The sequence below is a fragment of the Anomaloglossus baeobatrachus genome, chromosome 2 (genome assembly GCF_048569485.1).
Source record: "Anomaloglossus baeobatrachus isolate aAnoBae1 chromosome 2, aAnoBae1.hap1, whole genome shotgun sequence".
Taxonomy (NCBI): domain Eukaryota; kingdom Metazoa; phylum Chordata; class Amphibia; order Anura; family Aromobatidae; genus Anomaloglossus; species Anomaloglossus baeobatrachus.
This window is the reverse complement of record NC_134354.1, coordinates 259,548,182-259,573,298: the sequence shown is the minus strand read 5'-3', so window position 1 is coordinate 259,573,298 and position 25,117 is coordinate 259,548,182. Positions and strand designations below refer to the sequence as shown.

Below are 25,117 nucleotides of genomic sequence, written 5' to 3'. Positions count from 1 at the left end.
CAGAAATGTCCGTAGTGAGCGCCGATTCCATGCGCTCTGCCTGCAGCTCCTGCCATAGACAGAGCAGGAGCTGCCGGCAAAGCGCAGGAAAGAAGTGACATGTCACTTCTTTTTACGCAGCGCTTCGGCAGTAGCCGAAGCGCTGCGCTCTTAAACGCCACGTGCGCACGGCCCCTGCACAGTCTCCATAGACTGTGCAGGGGACGCAGGACGCATGCAGTTACGCTGCGCTACAAAGCGCAGCGTAACTGCATGTTTTTACGCAACGTGCGCACATAGCCTAAGGGATTCACCCGCACCTGTTAGCTGCACGTCTGCTGATCAGATCAGCAGACATGTGAGGGGATTAATGCAGGCTCGCCATGCGAGCCTGAATTAAAAGGACAGACATATCCACGGACGTACTACCGTGTTTTTCCAAAAATAAGACCTCCCCCAAAAATAAGCCCTAGCAGGGATTTTCAGCATTTTCGGAGAAAGGCTTAAATATAAGCCCTCCCCCGAAAATAAGCCCTAGTCGCGGATCAATAATGAAGTGTCCATGCAGCTAAAAAAGTTAGATACTGCAGAACACTTCATTATACACAGCGGCACCCGGCAATTACACTCACCCGACGCTGAGCGGCAGGACCTGTAGCTATTGCACACACAAACAGATCACACGCAAACATCAAATCGCACACGCAAACATTGGATCGCACACACAAACATCAAATCGCATACACACTCACCTCATCCAGCGACACCGATCTCTTCTCGCCGGGAGAATCCCGAGAGGCAGTGCAGTGGAGCGCAACGAACAGGACCTGTGGCCGGACACGTGATGTGTGTGTGATGTGAGTGTGATGTGATGTGTGTGTCTGCGATCGGCTGTGTGAATGTCTGCGTTCGGCTGTGTGTGCCTGTGATCGGATGTATCTGTGATCGTCTGTGTGTGCCTGTGAACGGATGTGTGTATCTGTGATAGGCTGTGTGTGCCTGCTATCAGCTGTGTGTGATCTGCTGTGTATATCTGCGATCTGCTGTGTGTGTGCTTGCGATCGGATGTGTGTATCCGTGACCGGCTGTGTGTATCTGTGATCTGCTGTGTGTGATCTGCTGTGTGTGATCTGCTGTGTGTGTGATCTGCTGTGTGTGTGATCTGCTGTGTGTGTGATCTGCTGTGTGTGTGATCTGCTGTGTGTGTGATCTGCTGTGTGTGTGTGATCTGCTGTGTGTGTGTGATCTGCTGTGTGTGTGTGATCTGCTGTGTGTGTGTGATCTGCTGTGTGTGTGTGATCTGCTGTGTGTGTGTGATCTGCTGTGTGTGTGTGATCTGCTGTGTGTGTGATCTGCTGTGTGTGTGATCTGCTGTGTGTGTGATCTGCTGTGTGTGTGATCTGCTGTGTGTGTGATCTGCTGTGTGTGTCAGCGTGTCAGCCAGCAGCAGGGGAGAACGGCATGCAGCACCGACCGGAGATCACAGGAGGACCTGGGAACCACGCAGACGTCCTGGTCTGGTGAGTACGAGTCTCCTGGGAAGTGTGGGGGGGGGGGGAAGGTCTGCTTTTTTGGGGGGTAAACGTACCCCCAACCGTGTTTCTCCAAGAATAAGACCTCCTCCGAAAATAAGCCCTAGTGTTTTTTTGGGGCGGCAAAAAAAAATATAAGACAGTGTCTTATTTTTGGAAAAACACGGTAGTACGTTCTTGGTCGTGAAGGGGTTAAAGAGAGTCTGTCACCAGGTTTTAACATCTAATCTGAGAGCAGTATTATGTAGGGGCAGAGATCCTGATTTCAGAGGTTTCACTTACCTGGTTGCTTATTGTAGTTTTGATAAAATCACTAAAATCAGCAGTAGATTATTATTAGAGGACTACCTGGCCTGCTGCCAGGTAGTCCAGCATACTCATGAGCTCTGTATATCTGCTAGATCTGCAGCAGAGAAAACACTGATTTTATCAAAAAGACAGCAAGCAGTTCAGTAAGTGACACATCAGTGGAATCAGGGTTTCTTTCCCTTCATTATGCTGCTCTCAGGGTAGCGAAAAAGAGAATTTTGTTTACTTACCGTAAATTCTTTTTCTTATAGTTCCGTATTGGGAGACCCAGACATTGGGTGTATAGCCTCTGCCTCCGGAGGACACACAAAGTACTACACTAAAAAGTGTAGCTCCTCCCTCTGAGCATATACACCCCCTGGAGAACCAGATCTAGCCAGTTTAGTGCAAAAGCTGAAAGAGAATAGCCACCCACAAGTAAAAACAGAGCAAGAACCGGAACAACCGGAGACTCTGTCCACAACAACAGCCGGTGATAACACGCGGAACAAGAAACTGCCAACAGGCAACAGGGAGGGTGCTGGGTCTCCCAATACGGAACTATAAGAAAAAGAATTTACGGTAAGTAAACAAAATTCTCTTTTTCTTTATCGTTCCTATGGGAGACCCAGACATTGGGACGTCTCAAAGCAGTCCATGGGTGGGAATAAACAGAAAAAACTAAGAAGTAGGCAGAACCTAACTTCACAAATGAACGACAGCCACCTGAAGGATGCGTCTGCCCAAGCTCGCATCTGCCGAAGCATGAGCATACACTTGGTAGTGCTTTGAAAAGGTATGCAGGCTAGTCCAAGTGGCAGCCTGACAGACTTGCTGAGCCGTAGCCTGGTGCCTGAAAGCCCAAGAGGCACCGACAGCTCTGGTCGAGTGTGCCTTGATCTCCGGCGGGGGAGGCACCTGAGAACACTGGTAGGCATCCGAAATGGTCGACCTAATCCAACGGGCTAAGGTCGGCTTAGAAGCAGAGAGGCCCTTACGCCGACCTGTGGTTAGCACAAAAAGAGAGGTGCACCGCCTAAGAGCAGCGGTGCGAGACACATAGATCCGGAGCGCCCGCACCAGATCCAGAGTATGCAACGCTTTTTCAAAGCGATGAACAGGAGCCGGACAAAAGGAAGGCAGGGTAATGCCCTGGTTAAGCTGGAAAGGAGAAACCACCTTAGGGAGAAAGTCCGGAGTCGGACGGAGAACCACCTTGTCTTGATGAAAAAACAAAAAAGGTGACTCCGAAGAGAGCGTAGCCAAATCAGAGACTCTCCTGAGGGAAGTTATGGCCACTAGAAAGACCACTTTCTGAGAAAGACGAAACAAAGAAACCTCCCTAAGAGGCTCAAAGGGGGGTTTCTGCAAGGCCGTGAGGACCAAATTGAGGTCCTAGGGATCCAAGGGCCGCCGGTAAGGCGGAATGATGTGAGACGCGCCCTGCATGAAGGTGCGGACCTGAGCCAGCCGGGCGATACGCCGCTGGAACAGCACTGACAGAGCCGAGACTTGTCCCTTGAGAGAATTGAGGGACAGTCCTAACTGCAGACCGGACTGTAGAAAGGACAGAAGGGTCGGCAAGGAAAAAGGCCAAGGAACATGGCCGGAAGAACGACACCAGGACAGGAAAATTTTCTAAGTCCTGTGATAGGTTTTGGCCGAGGAAGACTTCCGGGCCCGAGTCATAGTGGAAATGACTTCAGGAGGAATACCAGAAGCCGTCAAGATCCAGGACTCAAGAGCCACGCCGTCAATCTGAGAGCCGCAGAATTCTGGCGGAAAAACGGACCTTGTGAGAGAAGGTCTGGACGGTCCAGAAGATGCCACGGCACCTCTACGGACAGATGGAGCAGGTCTGGGTACCAAGCTCGCCTGGGCCAATCCGGAGCAATGAGGATGACCCGACGGCCCTCCATTCTGATCTTGCGCAGGACTCTGGGCAAGAGAGCTAGAGGGGGAAACACGTAGGACAGACGAAACTGGGACCAGTCTTGAACCAGAGCGTCCGCTGCGAAGGCCTGAGGATCGTGGGAGCGAGCCACGTAAATCGGAACCTTGTTGTTGTGACGTGATGCCATTAGGTCCACGTCCGGAGTGCCCCACTTGCGGCAGATTGACTGAAACACTGCCGGATGCAGGGACCACTCGCCACTGTCCACGGTTTGACGGCTGAGATAATCTGCCTCCCAGTTTTCCACGCCTGGGATGTGGACTGCGGATATGGTGGACTTGGAGTCCTCCGTCCATTGAAGGATACGTTGTACCTCCAACATTGTCAGGCGGCTGCGTGTCCCGCCTTGGTGATTGATGTAGGCAACCGCTGTCGCGTTGTCTGACTGGACTCGGATGTGCTTGCCCGCCAATAGGTGGTGAAAAGCTAGGAGAGCCAGCAGCACGGCTCTGGTTTCCAGCACATTGATCGAGAGGGCTGACTCGGACGGAGTCCAAGTGCCCTGTGCTCGGTGGTGGAGACATACTGCTCCCCAGCCGGATAGACTGGCATCCGTGGTGAGGACCACCCAGGACAGAGCCAGGAAGGAGCGTCCCTGAGACAGAGAGAGGGGCCGAAGCCACCACTGAAGAGAGCTCCTGGTCTGTGGCGACAGAGCCACTAACCTGTGCAAGGAGGAAGGCCGCTTGTCCCAACAGCGGAGAATGTCCAGCTGCAGAGGACGCAGATGGAACTGGGCAAAGGGAACAGCCTCCATTGACGCCACCATCTGACCCAGCACCTGCATCAGGTGCCTGATGGAATAACGGCGGGGCCTCAGCAGAGAGCGCACCGCCAGTTGGAGGGACTGCTGTTTGCTCAAGGGCAACTTCACAAGTGCCGGCAGAGTCTCGAACTGCATCCCTAGGTACGTGAGACTCTGGGTCGGAGTCAGAGTGGATTTGGGCAGATTGACAAGCCACCCGAATTGGGCTAGAGTGGCGAGAGTGAGCGAGACACTCCGCTGACAGTCTGCGCTGGATGAAGCCTTGACTAGAAGGTCGTCCAGGTAAGGTATCACTGCCAACCCCTGGAGGTGCAGAACCGCAACCACTGCTGCCATGACCTTGGTGAATACCCGAGGGGCCGTGGCTAACCTGAAGGGGAGAGCCACGAATTGGAAATGTTCCTCTCCGATTGCAAAACGTAGCCAACGCTGGTGAGAAACTGCAATTGGCACATGCAGATAGGCATCTCTGATGTCGATGGATGCCAGGAAATCTCCTTGGGTCATTGAGGCAATGACTGACCGCAGAGATTCCATGCGAAAATGCCGCACCTGAACATGCTTGTTGAGAAGCTTGAGATCCAGGATGGGCCAGAAGGAACCGTCCTTTTTGGGGACTAGGAAGAGATTTGAGTAGAAACCTCTGAACCGTTCCCGGGCGGTACAATTACTCCGTTGGCCTGCAAGGATGCCACAGCCTGAGAGAAGGCGGCGGCCTTGGAACAGGGGGGAGTTGACAGAAAAAAAATCGGTTTGGCGGGCTGGAAGAGAATTCTATCCTGTAGCCGTGGGAGATGACATCCCGCACCCACTGATCGGAGACGTGTTGAAACCACGCGTCGCCAAAGTGGGAGAGCCTGCCACCGACTAAGGACGGTGCTGGCGCGGACAGATAGTCAAGAGGAGGCTGCCTTAGTGGCAACAGCTCCTGCGGTCTTCTGTGGACACGCCTTTGTGCGCCAGTTGGATTTTTGGTCCTTGGCTGAGTTAGTGGACGAGGCCGAGGGCTTCGAGGACGACCAGTTGGAGGAACGAAAGGAACGAAACCGCGACTGGTTCCTACCCTGGACAGGTTTCCTGGTTTTGGTTTGTGGCATGGAAGTACTCTTCCCGCCAGTAGCTTCCTTAATAATTTCATCTAGTTGTTCACCGAATAGTCTGGACCCAGCAAAAGGGAGCCCAGCAAGGTACTTCTTTGAAGAAGCATCTGCCTTCCACTCTCGAAGCCACAAGATCCTGCGGATAGCGAGGGAATTAGCCGAAGCCACCGCAGTGCGGTGAGAAGCCTCCAGCATGGCAGACATGGCATAGGATGAAAAAGCGGAAGCTTGGGAAGTTAAGGCAACCATTTCGGGCATAGATTCCCTGGTGAGGGAATGCATCTCCTCTAGAGAAGCAGAGATGGCTTTGAGAGTCCACACTGCTGCAAAAGATGGGGAGAACGAGGCCCCTGCCGCCTCATATACAGATTTGTCCAGAAGGTCGACCTGGCGGTCAGTGGAATCCTTAAGGGAGGTGCCATCAGCCACCGACACAACGGTCCGGGCTGAGAGTCTAGACACCGGGGGGTCTACCTTTGGTGACTGAGCCCACTCCTTGACCACCTCAGGTGAAAATGGAAACCGGTCATCAGAACTACGCTTTGGGAAGCGTTTGTCAGGACAGGCCCTAGGCTTGGTCACAGCGGCCTGAAAACTAGAGTGGTTAAAGAACACACTCTTTGTCCTCTTAGGAGAGGTAAACTGGTGCTTTTCTGCCAGAGAGGGTTGCTCCTCTGATACTGGCGGATTGAGGTCCAGTACGGAATTAATGGACGCAATCAAATCACTAACATCTGAGTCACCTTCGGACAGATCAATGGGGCACATGGAGGTAGCCTCCGAGCCCCCTGTAAAGGCATCCTCCTCGTCCCGCAAGTCAGCTTCTGAAACGGAGCCGCGGGACGAGGAAGGGGAGGGAGCCCTACGTCTCCTCTTAGGAGGATGGGGTCTGGGACCAGATGAAGAATCCTCTGTGAGCTCTGCTGAGAGAGCCCTAGCAGCAGAGGCACCCTGTGAAGGGGGCTGATGCATGTTCAGCAAAGCCCAGGACAGCTGTCCCATGGAGTCGGCAAATGACTGGGTGATTGACCTAGATATGGATTCTACCCAAGCCGGGGGTTCAGCCACAGGAGCCGGAGCAGCCGGAGAGACCACTGTGGGTGTGATTCCAGGCTGAGGCATTGTCAGGTTAGAGCAGGCATCACAATGTGGATATGTGCTCGGCTCAGGCAGTATGAGCTTACATGCAGTGCATACTGAATATAGCTTTGGAGCCTTGCTCCTCGTGTGAGACATGCTGCTGAAGGGGGGGCTCTGCCAGAGTGACCCCCAGAGAGTATATAGAGAGGCCCACAACCAGAGGTTGTGGCTTACCAGACCGCTGGAGCGGTGTTGTGTGCCCTCCAGATCCCAAAGCCCGGACCCCCAAGCACCTCAGCAGGGATGCTGCAGCCAGTGCTGATCGCAGAGAAAACGCTGATAAAATGGCGCCGGAGCGAGGAGAGGGGGCGGGACTGTGAGGCAAATCCCGGGATATGAAGATGAATTATGACTTCCAGTCATAATCGCTCATCACTCCCTGGCAGTGCCCCCCTCCCTTCTTGTTCTCAATGTCCAGCATCTGTGAAGGTGTTACACCTCCATGGCCATCTCCTGTGATATGGAGATGAGATGATGTGGGAACAATGGACACAGGAGGACTCCCTGCCGTGACCCTGTGGTAGGAGCTGCTATCTAATTAGCAAGCTTGGAAGTATCCAGACAGAACGACTCCAGTAAAAAATGGTTCATATCTCGCAAGCCATATTTCCGATAAATATGGCAACCATAAAAATGGTGTCTCCGCATGCGGACGATGCTGGCCCACCCTTTTTATGGGAGCGGGAGCTTGGGAAATACCCCAGGCGTGATATCAGCCAATGTGGAACTAGTAGACGAGTCATGAGTCCTCTCATTCTGTAGCTAAATTCATAACTGTCACAATGAGAGCATTGGCGTCCGCCTACGACGCTCCCAGGCAAAGTTATGGCCCATATTCCATGTTGTGGATTGTCCATAACTCCAGCCAGGGGTGGAGCAGTGCTCCCTCTGAGGTCACTAAGGTAGGAGGGGACCTGGATTTGCCCAGGTTGATAACCCTACTTCGGCCATTTTCCAGCGTTCTTTCGCTGGGGGTCACGTGCAGGAAACATCTGTGGGAGTTCCTAGAAACCTGGTCTACAGCGCCCCCCTGTGGCCAGACGCACAAGGTAACTGATTGAATTGCATACCTGTTTGTAAACCATGCTTTATCTGTAACTGTACTCTGACATATGTATATTCTGTAGATTCCCTATTGTATATATTGTAGTTTCTAGTGTGCTTTAGGCTGATTAAATTATATAATTAATCTTGGGCTGTTCTGTTATCTCGATCTTGAATCCCACGTCTGTGTGTTCGGCTAATAGTTACCGTGAAGCGGTTGGTGGCAGCGAGTTGTGCCAAGGATTATTGTGGGGAGGCCAGTGAGATCCGGGGAGGTTTTATATATTCCGCCCGCGGAGGTCGGGGGAATATATACCCTACTCTCACTGGGGACCCTTCAATAATCGGCATAAGTAGTATAGCGGCCTCCTTGCTTATTGTCGGGCAATTCCATAATTGGCCTGACTATAAGAGGGGCGCTAGAGAGCGCGTCACGTGCTCTGTCCGTCGGTCGGGAGGTATAAAGGAGGGGTGACCCCCACTTGTTACCCCCCGATTGTGACGTACTGGTAGCCAGCGCGGGGGATTTCTGAGTGACCCCCCCGGTGGTTTGTGACATATTGGTGGCATAGCGGTGGGATCGAGATAATAGTGTGTGTGAGTGTGAGACCCATACTCCCAGACACTAAAGACTGCCTGCAGCAGCTGTGGCTGCTGGGGTCTTCAGACTAGCTCAACACTAGAGTGTCAGAGTGCAGATACTGTAAGGTGTGTGGAGGCATCAGGTGTCAGTTCTGTGTCAGTGACCAAAAGTCTGCAAGAATGGCTGAGAGCACCAGGAGCAAAGCCAAAGGAATGGCCGATGCTAAGGCCAGAGACTATGAGGAGGTTGTCCACGAGTCCTCCAGGAGCCAGACGCCAGAGAACAGCTCTGCAGAGGACATCGCACAACCTGGCACTGCTGGACAAAATGAGGAGGAGCTCGCCCAAGGGTCCTCAACGAGCCAGATGCCAGCCCTCCGCTCTGAAATGGACAGTGAATCACCTGGCTCTGCAGCGTGCCGCAGATCACCACTTGCCAATCCCTCCGGCCTGAGAGGTGCAGAGGCCCTCCTTCAAGCTGCCTTGGCCAGGCTTATGGCTGGAGACCGGGATACCTACGAGATACTCATGGCCGAGCGTGGGCGACAGGCAGCGCGTGACGCTGAGGCTGCGGAGCGGCAAGCAGCGCGTGACGCTGAGGCTGCGGAACGGCAAGCAGCGCGTGAGGCTGCGGAGCGGCAGGCAGCGCGTGAAGAGCGAGAGCGAGAGCGACAGGCAGACCGTGACTACCAGCTGCAGCTAGCTCAGCTCCGGCCCTCATCAGCCACATGTGACCTTCAAAACACCAAACTTCCAAAGGTCCGTGTTGAGGACTTCCCAGTGCTGGAGAAGGATGGAGACTTGGACTCTTTCCTGACTGCTTTTGAACGGACTTGCTTGCAGCACCATCTGGACAAGGATCAGTGGGCCAAATACCTGACCCCCCGTCTAAGGGGTAAGGCCCTGGATATCCTTGGGGACTTGCCTGCTGAGGCAGATCAGGGCTACGACACCATCAAGCGGGCCCTGATCCAACAGTACAACCTCACTCCAGAGTCCTACCGCAAGAAGTTCCGGACCCTGCAAAAGGGACCAAAGGACTCCTGGGCTGACCACCGGCGGGCACTTGCCCGAGCTGCCGACCACTGGACCCAAGGCCTGCAGCTTTCCACCGGACCGGAGATCCTGGACTTGTTCATCACGGAGCAACTCTTGTGGAACTGCCCTGAGGATCTCCGCCAGTTCATCCGAGACCAGAAGCCAAAGGGGTCCACGGCTACAGCTGCCCTGGCCGATGACTACACCAACAATCGGGCTCCTGAGGCCAGGAGAGCAGCCACCAGCAGCACCTGGAGAGGGGGTAAGATGAACTCTGCGACTGCCCCACCTGCCCCTAGACTGCAGGGGGTGTCCCCCTCAACTCCCCTCTCCAGGCCCGTGGCAGAACCAAGACGGTGCCACCAGTGCAACCTACCTGGACACTTCAAGGCCATGTGCCCTCAGCGTCCCAAGGCCCCGGCTCCGTCCCCGTCCCAAGGGCCGCCCAAGGTGTATTGTGTGGGTGGGGGTGGTGGTAGGTCCCTGGACAGCTTCCAACCTGTCACCGTCGGCCGGTCTGTGACCATAGGACTGCGAGACAGCGCCTCGGAGGTGACTCTGGTGCGGCCTGACATGGTGTCCCCCCAAGACTTGATCCCGGGAAAAACCCTCGCTGTCTCCGGGATTGGAGGCATTGACCCGGCGCTGCCTGTTGCTGACATTTATGTGGACTGGGGCGCAGGGCGAGGGGTGAGGGAGGTGGGGGTAACTGATCGGATCCCCGCAAACGTGCTACTTGGGACAGATTTGGGGCAGATAACCTCCCAGTTTGGGCCCCCACCAAGGGCTGAACCTTCAGCCAGTACGGACATGACTCCTGACAATGTTAATGTGTTATCTATGAATGATGTGAGAGAGGGGGGAGTGAACTCTGATATTTCTGCTTGCACAGACACCATAGACACACACACAGCTGCAGCTGTGACAGGGGAGGGGGTCAGAGAAAGGTGTGACAATGCCTCTACAAGTAATCAGCCTGTGAGCTGGGATCTGCTGCCCTCTGCAGGGATAAGCAGAGAGCAGGGTGCTGCAGGGGGAGGACCAGTGTGTGGGGTGGGGGCTACCACAGCAAATGTGGGGTCCCCAGAGATTTCACAGCGGGGTTCTGTTGCTGCAGGAGGGGAACAGGCAGGTGAGATTGGGGCCGGTCCAGGAGCGGAAGTGCTCCCAGGTAAGATCTCGGTGCATGGTTCCCCCACAACCGGGGTGTCAGGAAGCCAGGTAGGTCTGCCTGAACCGGCGACTTGGTCAGGAACGGAGGAGGAGCAGGCACGACCCACGGTCGCAGCGGCTGTGGCCGCTGTCACCCGCAGTGGGAGTGCTGGAAGCCAAGGGGCCTCCCGGAGGTCCGATAGCTCTTCCCCTTCTGACCAAGTGGCAGCCGAGTCAGGTGGAGGCCAGGACACAGGTCCCGGGGTACTGACTGAAGATGTGACAGTCTCGTCGATTCTGGCCACATCTAGTCAGGGGTTTCAGGCAGCGTTAGAAGCTGACGACAGCCTGAAAGCTCTTAAGGAGCAGGCGGCACAGCCTCCCTCGGACTCGGACCCGGAGCGAGTGGTCTGGGACCAAGGACGGCTGTACCGGGCCACGGTCCAGCAGGGTTCACCGGAGGCGTGGCCCAGGGACCGACAGTTGGTGGTACCCTATCCGTTCCGGACGGAGTTGTTGCGGATCGCACATGAGATTCCGATGGCCGGACACCTAGGGATCGCTAAGACCAAGGCCAGGTTAAACCAGCATTTCTACTGGCCAAAAATGGGGGCCGATGTGGCTGCCTACTGCCGTTCGTGTGAAACCTGTCAGAGAGTGGGGAAGGCGGGGCCACACCCCAAAGCCCCACTAGTATCTCTGCCAATCATCGATGAGCCTTTCAGGAGGGTGGCTGTGGATCTGGTCGGCCCGCTGGCCATCCCCAGCAGCTCCGGGAAACGCTTCATACTGACGGTAGTGGACTATGCCACCCGGTACCCAGAAGCAGTGGCCTTGTCGTCCATTCGGGCTGACAAGGTGGCCACCGCATTGCTGGAGATTTTCTCCCGAGTGGGTTTTCCCCAGGAAATGCTCACTGACCGGGGGACCCAATTCATGTCCCAGCTGATGGAGGCCCTCTGTAAGCAAGTCCAGGTGCGACATCTGGTGGCCAGCCAGTACCATCCACAGACTAATGGCCTGTGCGAGCGGTTTAATGGCACCTTAAAGCAGATGCTTAAGATGTTGGTCGACTCCCATGGGCGTGACTGGGAGCGGTATCTCCCACACCTGTTATTTGCTTACCGGGAGGTTCCACAGGCCTCAACAGGATTCTCACCGTTTGAGCTCCTGTACGGGCGACGTGTGCGGGGCCCCCTGGCTCTGGTGAAAGAGGCTTGGGAAGGGGATTTGGCCACCCCTGGAGTGTCGGTTATCGAGTATGTCATGCGCTTCCGGGACAAAATGCAGGCCTTGACGCAACTGGTACACGACAATATGGCTCAAGCCCAGGCCGATCAGAAGCGTTGGTACGACCAGAACGCTTGTGAGAGGACCTACCAAGTGGGTCAAAAGGTGTGGGTACTGGTCCCCGTACCACAGGACAAGCTTCAGGCAGCCTGGGAAGGCCCATACCTCGTGTACCAGCAGCTCAACCCTGTGACGTACCTGGTCACCCTGGACCCTGCCCGTGGAAGGCGGAAGCCCGTCCATGTGAACATGATGAAGGCACATCATGAGCGGGAGGCATGTGCGCTCCCCGTGTGCAACCTGCCCGAGGAGGGAGAAGCGGAAACCCTCTTGGATATGCTAGCCCAGGTTAGGGCAGGCGGATCCATTGAGGATGTGGAGGTTGGCCACCAGCTCTTGGAGGACCAACGGTCCCAGCTGTGGGCCACCCTACTCCCCTTCCGGGGGTTGTTTACCAACCAGCCCGGAAGGACTGACTTGGCTGTCCATCACGTGGACACTGGGGATCATCCCCCGATCCGGCGTTCAGCATATCGGGTCTCCCTGGAGGTGCAGCAACACATGCGCCAGGAGATTGACGAGATGCTGAAGCTGGGGGTGATCCAGGCATCCAACAGCGCTTGGGCCTCGCCTGTAGTCCTCGTCCCTAAGAAGGACCGAACCACTCGGTTCTGCGTGGACTACAGGGGGCTCAATGCTGTCACGGTCGCCGATGCGTACCCAATGCCACGCATCGATGACCTGCTCGATCAGTTGGCCGGGGCTCAGTACCTGACCATCATGGACCTGAGCCGGGGATATTGGCAGATCCCCCTGACTCGCAAGGCCAGGGAACGCTCTGCCTTTATTACCCCATTTGGACTATACGAGTCCACGGTGATGCCATTCGGGATGAGGAATGCCCCTGCCACTTTCCAGCGGATGGTCAACACCCTGCTCAAGGGACTTGAAGGGTACGCGGCCGCGTACCTGGATGACATTGCCGTCTTCAGTCCCACCTGGGAGGACCACCTAGAGCATCTAGCACAGGTGCTCAGGCGGATCCACCGGGCAGGTTTGACCATCAAGCCGGGAAAGTGTCAGCTGGCCATGAGCGAGGTCCAGTACCTCGGTCACCGGGTAGGCGGGAGAACACTGAAGCCCGAGCCTGAGAAAGTGGAGGCCATCGCATCCTGGCCCACCCCCAGGACCAAGAAGCAGGTGATGTCCTTCTTGGGGACCGCCGGGTACTATAGGAGGTTTGTTCCACGCTATAGTAGCCTGGCAAAGCCCTTGACGGACCTCACCAAGAAGAAGCTGCCCTCTGCAGTCGATTGGACAATGGACTGCGAGACAGCCTTCCAGGCCCTAAAGGACGCCCTGTCCAGCCCGCCCGTGCTACAGGCAGCCGACTTCACGCGGCCGTTTGTAGTACAGACCGACGCCAGTGACTTCGGCCTCGGTGCGGTGCTCAGCCAGGTGGACTCTGCGAGCCAAGAGCACCCAGTCTTGTACCTGAGCAGGAAGCTGTTACCAAGGGAAGTGGCCTATTCCACGATGGAGAAGGAGTGCCTGGCCATAGTGTGGGCCCTGCAGCGTCTGCAACCCTATCTATACGGGCGCCACTTCATCGTGGAGACGGACCACAATCCCCTCAGCTGGTTGCACACCGTCTCTGGGACGAATGGGCGATTGTTGCGATGGAGCCTTGCGCTCCAGCAATACAACTTCACCATTCGCCACAAAAGGGGCCGTGACCACGGTAACGCAGACGGGCTGTCCCGACAAGGAGAGGTCGCGGACGGGCGCACGGGGGAACACCGGAGTGTGCTGCCCCCTAGCGCCCTCAAAAGGGGGGAGGTGTGAGGCAAATCCCGGGATATGAAGATGAATTATGACTTCCTGTCATAATCGCTCATCACTCCCTGGCAGTGCCCCCCTCCCTTCTTGTTCTCAATGTCCAGCATCTGTGAAGGTGTTACACCTCCATGGCCATCTCCTGTGATATGGAGATGAGATGATGTGGGAACAATGGACACAGGAGGACTCCCTGCCGTGACCCTGTGGTAGGAGCTGCTATCTAATTAGCAAGCTTGGAAGTATCCAGACAGAACGACTCCAGTAAAAAATGGTTCATATCTCGCAAGCCATATTTCCGATAAATATGGCAACCATAAAAATGGTGTCTCCGCATGCGGACGATGCTGGCACACCCTTTTTATGGGAGCGGGAGCTTGGGAAATACCCCAGGCGTGATATCAGCCAATGTGGAACTAGTAGACGAGTCATGAGTCCTCTCATTCTGTAGCTAAATTCATAACTGTCACAATGAGAGCATTGGCGTCCGCCTACGACGCTCCCAGGCAAAGTTATGGCCCATATTCCATGTTGTGGATTGTCCATAACTCCAGCCAGGGGTGGAGCAGTGCTCCCTCTGAGGTCACTAAGGTAGGAGGGGACCTGGATTTGCCCAGGTTGATAACCCTACTTCGGCCATTTTCCAGCGTTCTTTCGCTGGGGGTCACGTGCAGGAAACATCTGTGGGAGTTCCTAGAAACCTGGTCTACAGCGCCCCCCTGTGGCCAGACGCACAAGGTAACTGATTGAATTGCATACCTGTTTGTAAACCATGCTTTATCTGTAACTGTACTCTGACATATGTATATTCTGTAGATTCCCTATTGTATATATTGTAGTTTCTAGTGTGCTTTAGGCTGATTAAATTATATAATTAATCTTGGGCTGTTCTGTTATCTCGATCTTGAATCCCACGTCTGTGTGTTCGGCTAATAGTTACCGTGAAGCGGTTGGTGGCAGCGAGTTGTGCCAAGGATTATTGTGGGGAGGCCAGTGAGATCCGGGGAGGTTTTATATATTCCGCCCGCGGAGGTCGGGGGAATATATACCCTACTCTCACTGGGGACCCTTCAATAATCGGCATAAGTAGTATAGCGGCCTCCTTGCTTATTGTCGGGCAATTCCATAATTGGCCTGACTATAAGAGGGGCGCTAGAGAGCGCGTCACGTGCTCTGTCCGTCGGTCGGGAGGTATAAAGGAGGGGTGACCCCCACTTGTTACCCCCCGATTGTGACGTACTGGTAGCCAGCGCGGGGGATTTCTGAGTGACCCCCCCGGTGGTTTGTGACAGTCAAGAGGAGGCTGCCTTAGTGGCAACAGCTCCTGCGGTCTTCTGTGGACACGCCTTTGTGCGCCAGTTGGATTTTTGGTCCTTGGCTGAGTTAGTGGACGAGGCCGAGGGCTTCGAGGACGACCAGTTGGAGGAACGAAAGGAACGAAACCGCGACTGGTTCCTACCCTGGACAGGTTTCCTGGTTTTGGTTTGTGGCATGGAAGTACTCTTCCCGCCAGTAGCTTCCTTAATAATTTCATCTAGTTGTTCACCGAATAGTCTGGACCCAGCAAAAGGGAGCCCAGCAAGGTACTTCTTTGAAGAAGCATCTGCCTTCCACTCTCGAAGCCACAAGATCCTGCGGATAGCGAGGGAATTAGCCGAAGCCACCGCAGTGCGGTGAGAAGCCTCCAGCATGGCAGACATGGCATAGGATGAAAAAGCGGAAGCTTGGGAAGTTAAGGCAACCATTTCGGGCATAGATTCCCTGGTGAGGGAATGCATCTCCTCTAGAGAAGCAGAGATGGCTTTGAGAGCCCACACTGCTGCAAAAGATGGGGAGAACGAGGCCCCTGCCGCCTCATATACAGATTTGTCCAGAAGGTCGACCTGGCGGTCAGTGGAATCCTTAAGGGAGGTGCCATCAGCCACCGACACAACGGTCCGGGCTGAGAGTCTAGACACCGGGGGGTCTACCTTTGGTGACTGAGCCCACTCCTTGACCACCTCAGGTGAAAATGGAAACCGGTCATCAGAACTACGCTTTGGGAAGCGTTTGTCAGGACAGGCCCTAGGCTTGGTCACAGCGGCCTGAAAACTAGAGTGGTTAAAGAACACACTCTTTGTCCTCTTAGGAGAGGTAAACTGGTGCTTTTCTGCCAGAGAGGGTTGCTCCTCTGATACTGGCGGATTGAGGTCCAGTACGGAATTAATGGACGCAATCAAATCACTAACATCTGAGTCACCTTCGGACAGATCAATGGGGCACATGGAGGTAGCCTCCGAGCCCCCTGTAAAGGCATCCTCCTCGTCCCGCAAGTCAGCTTCTGAAACGGAGCCGCGGGACGAGGAAGGGGAGGGAGCCCTACGTCTCCTCTTAGGAGGACGGGGTCTGGGACCAGATGAAGAATCCTCTGTGAGCTCTGCTGAGAGAGCCCTAGCAGCAGAGGCACCCTGTGAAGGGGGCTGATGCATGTTCAGCAAAGCCCAGGACAGCTGTCCCATGGAGTCGGCAAATGACTGGGTGATTGACCTAGATATGGATTCTACCCAAGCCGGGGGTTCAGCCACAGGAGCCGGAGCAGCCGGAGAGACCACTGTGGGTGTGATTCCAGGCTGAGGCATTGTCAGGTTAGAGCAGGCATCACAATGTGGATATGTGCTCGGCTCAGGCAGTATGAGCTTACATGCAGTGCATACTGAATATAGCTTTGGAGCCTTGCTCCTCGTGTGAGACATGCTGCTGAAGGGGGGGCTCTGCCAGAGTGACCCCCAGAGAGTATATAGAGAGGCCCACAACCAGAGGTTGTGGCTTACCAGACCGCTGGAGCGGTGTTGTGTGCCCTCCAGATCCCAAAGCCCGGACCCCCAAGCACCTCAGCAGGGATGCTGCAGCCAGTGCTGATCGCAGAGAAAACGCTGATAAAATGGCGCCGGAGCGAGGAGAGGGGGCGGGACCAACTCTGAAAGCGGGATCTGGAGGGCCAAAGAGACTTACAGGGGAGGAGACATGTACCCAGTGAGGAGTGTCTCTCCCCTGTGTAGAACGGCCGCTGGGCGGAGCCGCACTGTCCCTCTGCATGAATGACATGCGAGGGCAGTGAAACCGAAAGTAGGCCTCCGGCGAAGCCGGGGCCTAAATTTGAGCGGTGCGGCCAGCGCGCAGGCACCATCGGCGCGGTTCTCAGGCGACAACCAGAGAACCGGCCGGAAATGTCAGAAAACTCACTCAGCACACTCTCCCACCATAATAAAGTACAGGGACCCCCAGAATATAAACGTCTCAGGTACTTAGCTTGCTGAGACGCAGGGTTCCAAGTCCATGGGGATGAGTGCTCCGTCCAGCAGGATCCTGAAGGGCTGCGGATGGAGACCGGTCTCCTGCAAAGCATGGAGAACCGTGCTGGCTCCCACTTCAAGCCAGAGCCCGAGGGATGGTGAAGGAGCGCGGCATGTAAGGCTCCAGCCTTGGAATCAACCTTAACAGCACCGCCGACACAGTGGGGTGAGAAGGGACATGCCGGGGGTCCAGACTTGGACCCGCTTTTCTTCAAACTCTTTCCAAAAATGAAAAATCAGATGAGAATGCATGTGTGGATGTATGCCTCCTGAACACAAAGCAATGAACTGGCTAGATCTGGTTCTCCAGGGGGTGTATATGCTCAGAGGGAGGAGCTACACTTTTTAGTGTAGTACTTTGTGTGTCCTCCGGAGGCAGAGGCTATACACCCAATGTCTGGGTCTCTCATAGGAACGATAAAGAAAACCTGGTGACAGATTCCCTTTAATAAACTGTAGCTCCCCACAGCAGGCTGCACTCATGCAGCCTCAAACCATGACACTCTCACTACAATGCTTCACTGTAGGCAAGACACACTTGTCTTTGTACTCCTCATCTGGTTGCAGCCACACAGGCTTGACTCCATCTGAACCAAATAAGTTTATTTTGGTCTCATCAAGACAAGGTTCCAGTAACCCATGTCATTAGCCTGCATGTCATCAAAACACGGTTTGTGGGCATTCTTCTAGGAAGACAACCAAGAAGACCAATTTGATGCAGTGTGCGGCGGATAGCCTGAACGCTGACAGGCTGACCACCCACCTCTTTAACCTCCGCAGCAATGCTGGCAGGACTTATAAGTCTATTTTGAAAAGGCAACCTCTGGATATAAAGCTGAGCACGTGCACTCAACTTGGCGAGGCTTGTTCTGAGTGGACCCCGTCTTGTTAAACCGCTGTATGGTCTTGGCCACTGTGCTGCAGCTCAGTTTCAGGGTGTATGGCTCGCAGTGGTCTGCTAGTTGGTGATTTTGAATCAAATCTCGCAAACAGCTATGAAGAGCAGATCTCCAGATGGTGATATTTGTGAGTAGCCTTGGAAAGAAAAGTAGATCTGAATAAAGATAGGAACCCCTGGATAATGGTGTGATGCCTTCTTACGGTTATTTTATAGAAAAGCTTTGGTTGCCATTAAACAGGTAATGGGGCTGAAGGGGTGGGATCTAAATGTGGCTCACGAACCTCTCTCAGCTGAATGTGGCACTCAAGGTCAGAAAGGTTGGGGACCACTGATGAAGAACAACAATTCTTTTTTTTTCAGATCCTCAGAGAATTCTTTGCCATGAGGTGTCACGTTGAACTTTGTGACCAATATGAGAGACTGTGTGAGTGATAACACCAAATGTAACACGCCTGCTCCCAATTCACACCAGAGACCTTTTAACACGAATGAGTCACATCACACTAGAGAGAGAAAATGGCTAATTGGGTGCAATTTTGGCCATTTTCACTTTGGGGTGTACTCACTTTTATTGCCAGCTGTGTGTTAAGTTATTTAGAGGGCAAACCAAATTTACACTGCTATACAAATTGTACACTGAACACTTTACATTGTATCAAAGTGGTGTCCCAAAGCAGGGAAACCATGGCTTGGTGGAAACCCTAAAGAGTTTGTGTCAATGCAAGAGCATCTGTTTATTTGTCCTTACTACCCCTCATCTATGTGTCTATATGGCTGCTGGTCTGGCAGACCCCACGAGACCTAAAACAATAAAGCCAGGCTCTGGCACAAGGGTTGTCCCGCTGGTGTTACGAATGTCAGAGGAGCATTATGTGCAGTCAGGCCCCTTGGCGTACCAGCTGCAACCAAGTGTAATGGTTGGCTCACCCTTCTGAGCGGATGAAGCCACAACGCTCTAATGGGCTCATGAGTGGAGTAACGATAAGTGGACTACTCAATCTTTATGTGAGAGCCTTGCACTTGCTAACCCTTATTGTAGGGTATTGTAAGCTCCATTCCTTTTTGGTGGGGGGGGGGGAGGGGGAAGAGTCTGTTTTCGTTGTTGGAGGTGAAGAGTCCTGCTACATTCTATTGCCAATTGATTTTACGTGTACAGCTGCCTGGACACTAAATTGAAATTTTTTCTAAATTGAAACTATGGCGTATTTTTGCAGTAGGGCTTATATTTCAAGCACCTTCAAAAATCCTGAAAAATCATGCTAGGGCTTATTTTCAGGGGAGGTCTTATTTTCAGGGGAACATCGTACCTACTACTATAAACTAAGGCAAGTGATTTGTGAATTATTAGACACTGGTAAAAAAAGATCTGTAGAGATATACCAAATGTTAGTGTGGAAAAAGTTATATGAATTTTATAACAAAAGTTTTTGCATTAAAGCTTATAGTTTTACTGTATAACACAGTTGTCTACTGCGAGTAGTACTATACATTTTACTTACCCAAATAGTTGATTCGAAGAGCTGCAGGTTCATGTAATCCAAGAGCACGTTTTCTTACATCCCACAGTAGGTTATCGCAACAACGGGACATTGTCCAAGTGCTGATACACAACAATACTTCCAACTAAAAATATAAAAGTATAAAATGATCACTATATTAAATGAACAAGTAAAAATTCACTAACACTATATCCATATAAAATAAAAATACAAATATATTTAGCAGTACTGCTTGAAGTAATAAACGTGATGAAGATATTTACTTTATTGGCCCATTTCCAAAAGCTACTCCATTATAGCCAAAACTGAAGAAGATATCTAGCTTTATGAAGTTATCTTAAATATGGACATAACCAATCACTTCTAATATAAAGATTTTTTTCCCCTTAAAAAAATGTGTGTATTTGCAGCTAAAATCATTTTTGCAATTGGATTATATTAAAAATGCAGCGTTCTTTGCCTTTTGTAGCCTTTGTTACAGTATTGTTGGATGCAGAATGAGTTATCTGAGAATCTGTCAAGTGAAATTCTTCTAACAGAGAATTTGATACTAAACGGGTTTCTCTCTCAGCTGATTTATGACCTTCACAGATCTTATCACAAGTTTCACCACTTAACAACCGCGGGCAGTAATATTACATCCTAACGGTCATAGTATCAATCCCCGCGGGCTGCTGCAAGCAGCCTGCGGTGATCAGCACGCATATCAGCTGATTTGCATAGCTGACATGTGTGCCTGCCAGGCACGAGTGGAATCTCGTTCCACCCGTGCCTTTTAACCCTTTAAAATGGCACTGGCAAGATGTGACAGTGCCATGTTAATGGCGATCGCGGTAGATCTGTACTCACAGGCCGATACCGGAAGTCATGTGACGTGATCACGTGGATCCAGTGGTTGTCATAGTAGCACAGGGTTATGTAATTACTCCAGTAGCTCACATGACTAAGGTCCTGTAAGAAACAGCCGAGTACTGGCTTTTACAAGAGATGATCATTTCTCACGGTCTGAGCGGTGCTTCTCTGATTGGGAGAAATGAATGAGTGATCAGACAGTTAATCCTTATAGCCCCCTAGGAGTATAGATATAGCAACATGTGATATTAAAACTTAACCTTTAATTGGGTTATTTAAAATAGATATACAAACTGTGATCCAAACACCATTAAAACCTGGAAATGATGGGACCAAAATGTACTGTGTGTGTCTATGGCACCATCATTTACAGAAAAGGGGGGGGAACGGGTAACGTTCACCTAAATGAACAACACCGGAGACGTGCTGAGTTTAGCAACACACAAATAGCTGATGTGGTATCACTGATTAGACGGATGCTGTGTAAGTGCAGTCTTCAAGAATGAGTGTATATACAAGAAGAAGCATGCCACTAAACAGACAGAATATTGTCACTCAGCGTCATCAACACCAGACCGAAAAATAATGTGAATGTCCCACTATAGAGCTAAACTAGTGTGATATGCTCCAACAGGGGACAAGCAATATTCATGCACCGTGACAAACAATGTCCAAGAAATAGAGACCTCATACTACATATACCCTGCTCAATACCAACAGCAGCAGGGGGTCAGGGACAATAGGATGTCATATACAGTGTAATATTAGGACCACTTGAAGTGGAACCATCTCACCCAGTCCTTTTGTCGGTGAGGTGTCGTCCTTCTCCAGTGCTGCTTGGTCCAAATACCGGCACGGGGGGAGCAGTGGCTTGGTCACTGGCCCTATCTAGGATACCACTGACCCTTAGATAATCCACAATAACTCCCGCCCTTACAAGGGCAGTCCACAGCTGGCCCTGTTGTGGCTGACCCTAATAACCATCAAGCAGGTGACTCCCGACGCGTTTCACAACAACTGCTCATCAGGGGAGGCTTGGAACACCTGAAAATCGTGGTTTTGGCTCAAACTTGGAGCTCAAACCTGTGTGGCCTGGTATCATTTAAGAAACAGCCGAGTACTGGCTTTTACAAGAGATGATCATTTCTCACGGTCTGAGCGGTGCTTCTCTGATTGGGAGAAATGAATGAGTGATCAGACAGTTAATCCTTATAGCCCCCTAGGAGTACTAGTAAAATTAAAAAAAAAAAGTGAAAATTAAAGGGTTAAAAAAATAATAAAATATACAGACATTTGGTATCGCCGCGATCAGAAACGCCCAATCTATCAAAATATAAAATCAATTAATCTGATTGATTAACAGCATAGCGGCAAAAAAATTCTGTACCTCATCTGTAGCATGTGCACATACCCTAAAGGGGTTCTCCAAGGAGAACAAGTTAGGAGGCTGTTACATAAAAAATTGCTGCGATCAGGTATGGAGACCCACGGCTGGTCCAGAAATTGCGGTTTCTTAATGGACATGACACACTAACTACAAATAAAGAAAACTGTATAGTAAAAGGTAGATGAAGGCTTCATTTTTCACTTTGCAACATATAAACAAACACACAAAACAATGTTGTTATCTTGAACAAGTCTGAGATGCTGCTTACAAAGAATGAAAACACACTTCTGCAGACTAAAAAAAAAAATTTAAACAAAAGAAAAAAATAACATGGTCAACAATAAAATAATCTAACAATTAAAAGGCTATCGTATTTTTCGGACTATAAGACACACTTTTCCCCCCCAAATTGGAGGAAAAGTGGATGGTGCATCTTAGACTATGTGCGCACAGTGCATTTTTCGCGGCGTTTTTGGCCTCAAAACTGTATGACTTTGCTTCCCCAGCAAAGTCTATGAGTTTTCATTTTTGCTGTCCGCACACAACTTTTTTTTTAAGCTGCATTTTTTAGCTTAAAAAAAAAATGGACGTCAATTCTTTCCTGCGTTTTTCTGCGTTTCCCCCCCATGCAATACATTGGAAAAACACAGAGATCAAATACCCAGCAAAACACACCAAATCGCGGTAAAAACGCATGCGTTTTTTGCTGAGTTTTTTTGCCGCGGGTGCGTTTTTGTGTGTTTTTAGTTGCCAAAAACGCAGCGTCATAAATATGCAGCGTGTGCACATAGCCTTATAGTTCGAATGTAGACCTGGCTCACTGTGGGGGGTGATGGCGGTGAAGCATGGTGGGGCAATCGCGTGTGCCAGTTATTTAAACATATGAATATTCTGTGCTCCCCAAGTCCATAATACCGCCCTTCTCTTGGCACTGAAGCCGATACAGAGAGGTGGGAGGGATTATGAGCGTAAGGAGCGGTGAATATTCCTTTTGGATTAACAGGAAAAAGGAGCAGGGTGTCGGTGGCAGCAGGTTTGTCAGCGCCACAGTCGTACCACTTGTCAACAGCAGCCTGCAAGCCAGGAAACCTTAGCTTGCCCAGCGCTCATGCTAATGCTTTCTGCCTGGCCCTGCTAAAATCACTGCCGTGGCGCTAGGCAGGAAGAAGTAGGGAGTCTACCGTCCAGATCACGAGTGGAGTGATGTACTAAAGAGGATCTGCAGGACACACTGGAAGTTCTAGTTCTCCTCAAAGGCAAAAGGATAATGGTCAATCACTTAACATGAATGGTACCTATGGGATCTTAAAGGAAACCGGTTTGCTGATACAGGCTGCTGGATCCACAGGCAGCGTGTATCAGGTACTGGCTGTATGACTTCAGCCACGTATGTTTTTTTTTCCTGAAACACTGCTCCATTTCAGAGAAAAACATACGGTACTTTAAAAGCCACCGGGACCGACCCGCACTGGACACTAGTCAGACAGGTGGGTCCCCAGCAGCTTCTCCCCATCAGCTCCCTTTGAGTGAATTTTCTGTGTGCATGTACAGTATAGAAAAAGAGACCTGTCAGTCATTGGCAGCAGGAGAGGAGAAGCCAAAGTACGATATGTTTTTTGTTAAAACACCGCAACCATTTCAGAGTGAAACATACCAGTGTTTGATATGTGCTGCCAGTAGATCAGTTAGCATGTTTCAGCTGTCAGGTTCCCTTTAAAGTGTTTGTTTAGCACGGCTTAGGCTAGTTTCACACTACGTCTTTTTAACATCCGTTGAAAACGTTTTTTTAGCGGAAGTACGGATCCGGCTTTTACAGCAAATAACGTATGCAAACGCATATGTTATTTTGCAGGATCCTGCACTGGATATTTAGGGGCGGGCATTGGAGTCATGTGATCGGGAGTGAGGGGAGCTAGACTGGGAGGAGGCTTCTGACAGCTGCAGACGCTGGTAACCAAGGTAAACATCGGCCTTGGATACCCGATATTTATCTTGGTTACGAGTGTCTGCAGCTGCTAGGAGCAGGGCTGCCTGCACGCGTAACCAACGTAAACATCGGGTAACTAAGAGAAGTGGTTACGCGATATTTACCTTGGTTACGAGTGTCCGCAGCTCTCAGATGGGGGAGAGGGAGGGAGGGAGGAAGGGGGAAAGACAGATAGAGAGAGAGAGGGTGAGGGAGGGAGGAGGAGAGATAGACAGATCACGCGAGACTGGTTCTGGGCATGCTCAGTACTTTCTGGGCATGCTCAGTACAAAAGCAGGATCCTGTCTATCAGCACGCCAGCGTTCACGTGCGTTATAGTGCGGATCCGGTGACTTGCAGTATTTTGACGCAGCTCAAAAACGCTACAAGTAGCGTTTTTGAAACATGTTAAAAAACTGCAAGTCACCGGATCCGCACTATAACGCACGCAAACGCAGGTGAACGCGAGTCCATTGCAAATGCATTGAAATGAAAACGCATTTGCACTGGATCCGTACTTCCGCTAAAATAACGTTTTCAACGGATGTTAAAAAGACGTAGTGTGAAACCAGCCTTACTTCCGTATTTGGAGGTAAGCAGCGTTGAGCACATCATGTCTAAAGACACCTGATGGGACACATGCGTGATTGGAAGCCATCATGCAGATATCTTGGTAGGTTTGCTTTGATGGCAGGATATCAACACCACTCACTTCCGAACCCCAAAGTGTACCTTCAAATGCCATGGCTGAATTTTAGTCCCAGTCCTGTTCTACTATAGTGCCAGGCAGGAGGACACAGAAGATTCGGGCACATTATGTGAGGAAAGCCTGCGGCACTTGTACGTGCCTCCATCATGTTACTGGTGTGCCCTCAAATTCCACTACAGGGCCACCTTTCAACGTGGCCCTGCAGCTGTTGCAGAATTACAAATCACATCATGCTTGGATAGGTTGAGATGATGGGAGCTGTAATTTTGCTGTCCCCATACAAGAGTGTTGCACAACCAGTGGCCCTCCAGTAGCAGATCTCCACCAGTGTCAGCAGCAGATTCCTCCGTAACGATGAAGGCCACAGTGCTGATACTGCAAGAAAATACAGTAATGACAGCATTAAGATATGATAGCGTACTGTAGTCTCATGCTGAATCTACCTTAATTTTGAAAAGATGTCAAAAGCACAAAAGGATTTCATACAAAATATATTTTAAACTGGAGGGCGTGAAGCCAAAATATGGGAACAGAGCAGCGGAAACACACTTTGGGCCACCTTCAACTGAACAAATGATATGGGAATGAAGAAAGCAGGAATATCAACTGTAAAAAAAAAAAAAAAATTGTTTTTGTCGACATGCTGCAAAATGACCACAGTTAGAAGTGGATATGAAAGAGTGGATCACACGTCACAGGAACAATGGCTTTTCAGTATCTACAAAAATGATCGTAAATTAAGCCAAACATCTTGCTGCCGAGAAAGGCAT

The 25,117-nt window shown here is 51.5% G+C and overlaps 1 protein-coding gene across 4 annotated transcripts in view; it reads right to left on the bottom strand.

Moving 5' to 3' along the window:
• The window catches only part of DCAF6 (DDB1 and CUL4 associated factor 6), a 254,186-nt gene that overhangs the window by 176,418 nt on the left and 52,651 nt on the right, over window positions 1-25,117 (bottom strand). For all 4 annotated transcript variants that reach the window (XM_075335793.1, XM_075335790.1, XM_075335791.1 and 1 more), the window contains exon 2: window positions 19,434-19,557. In XM_075335793.1, the coding sequence (XP_075191908.1) occupies window positions 19,434-19,524 (91 nt within the window). In that variant the 5' untranslated portion in view covers window positions 19,525-19,557. The remainder of the gene's footprint in view (window positions 1-19,433; window positions 19,558-25,117) is intronic.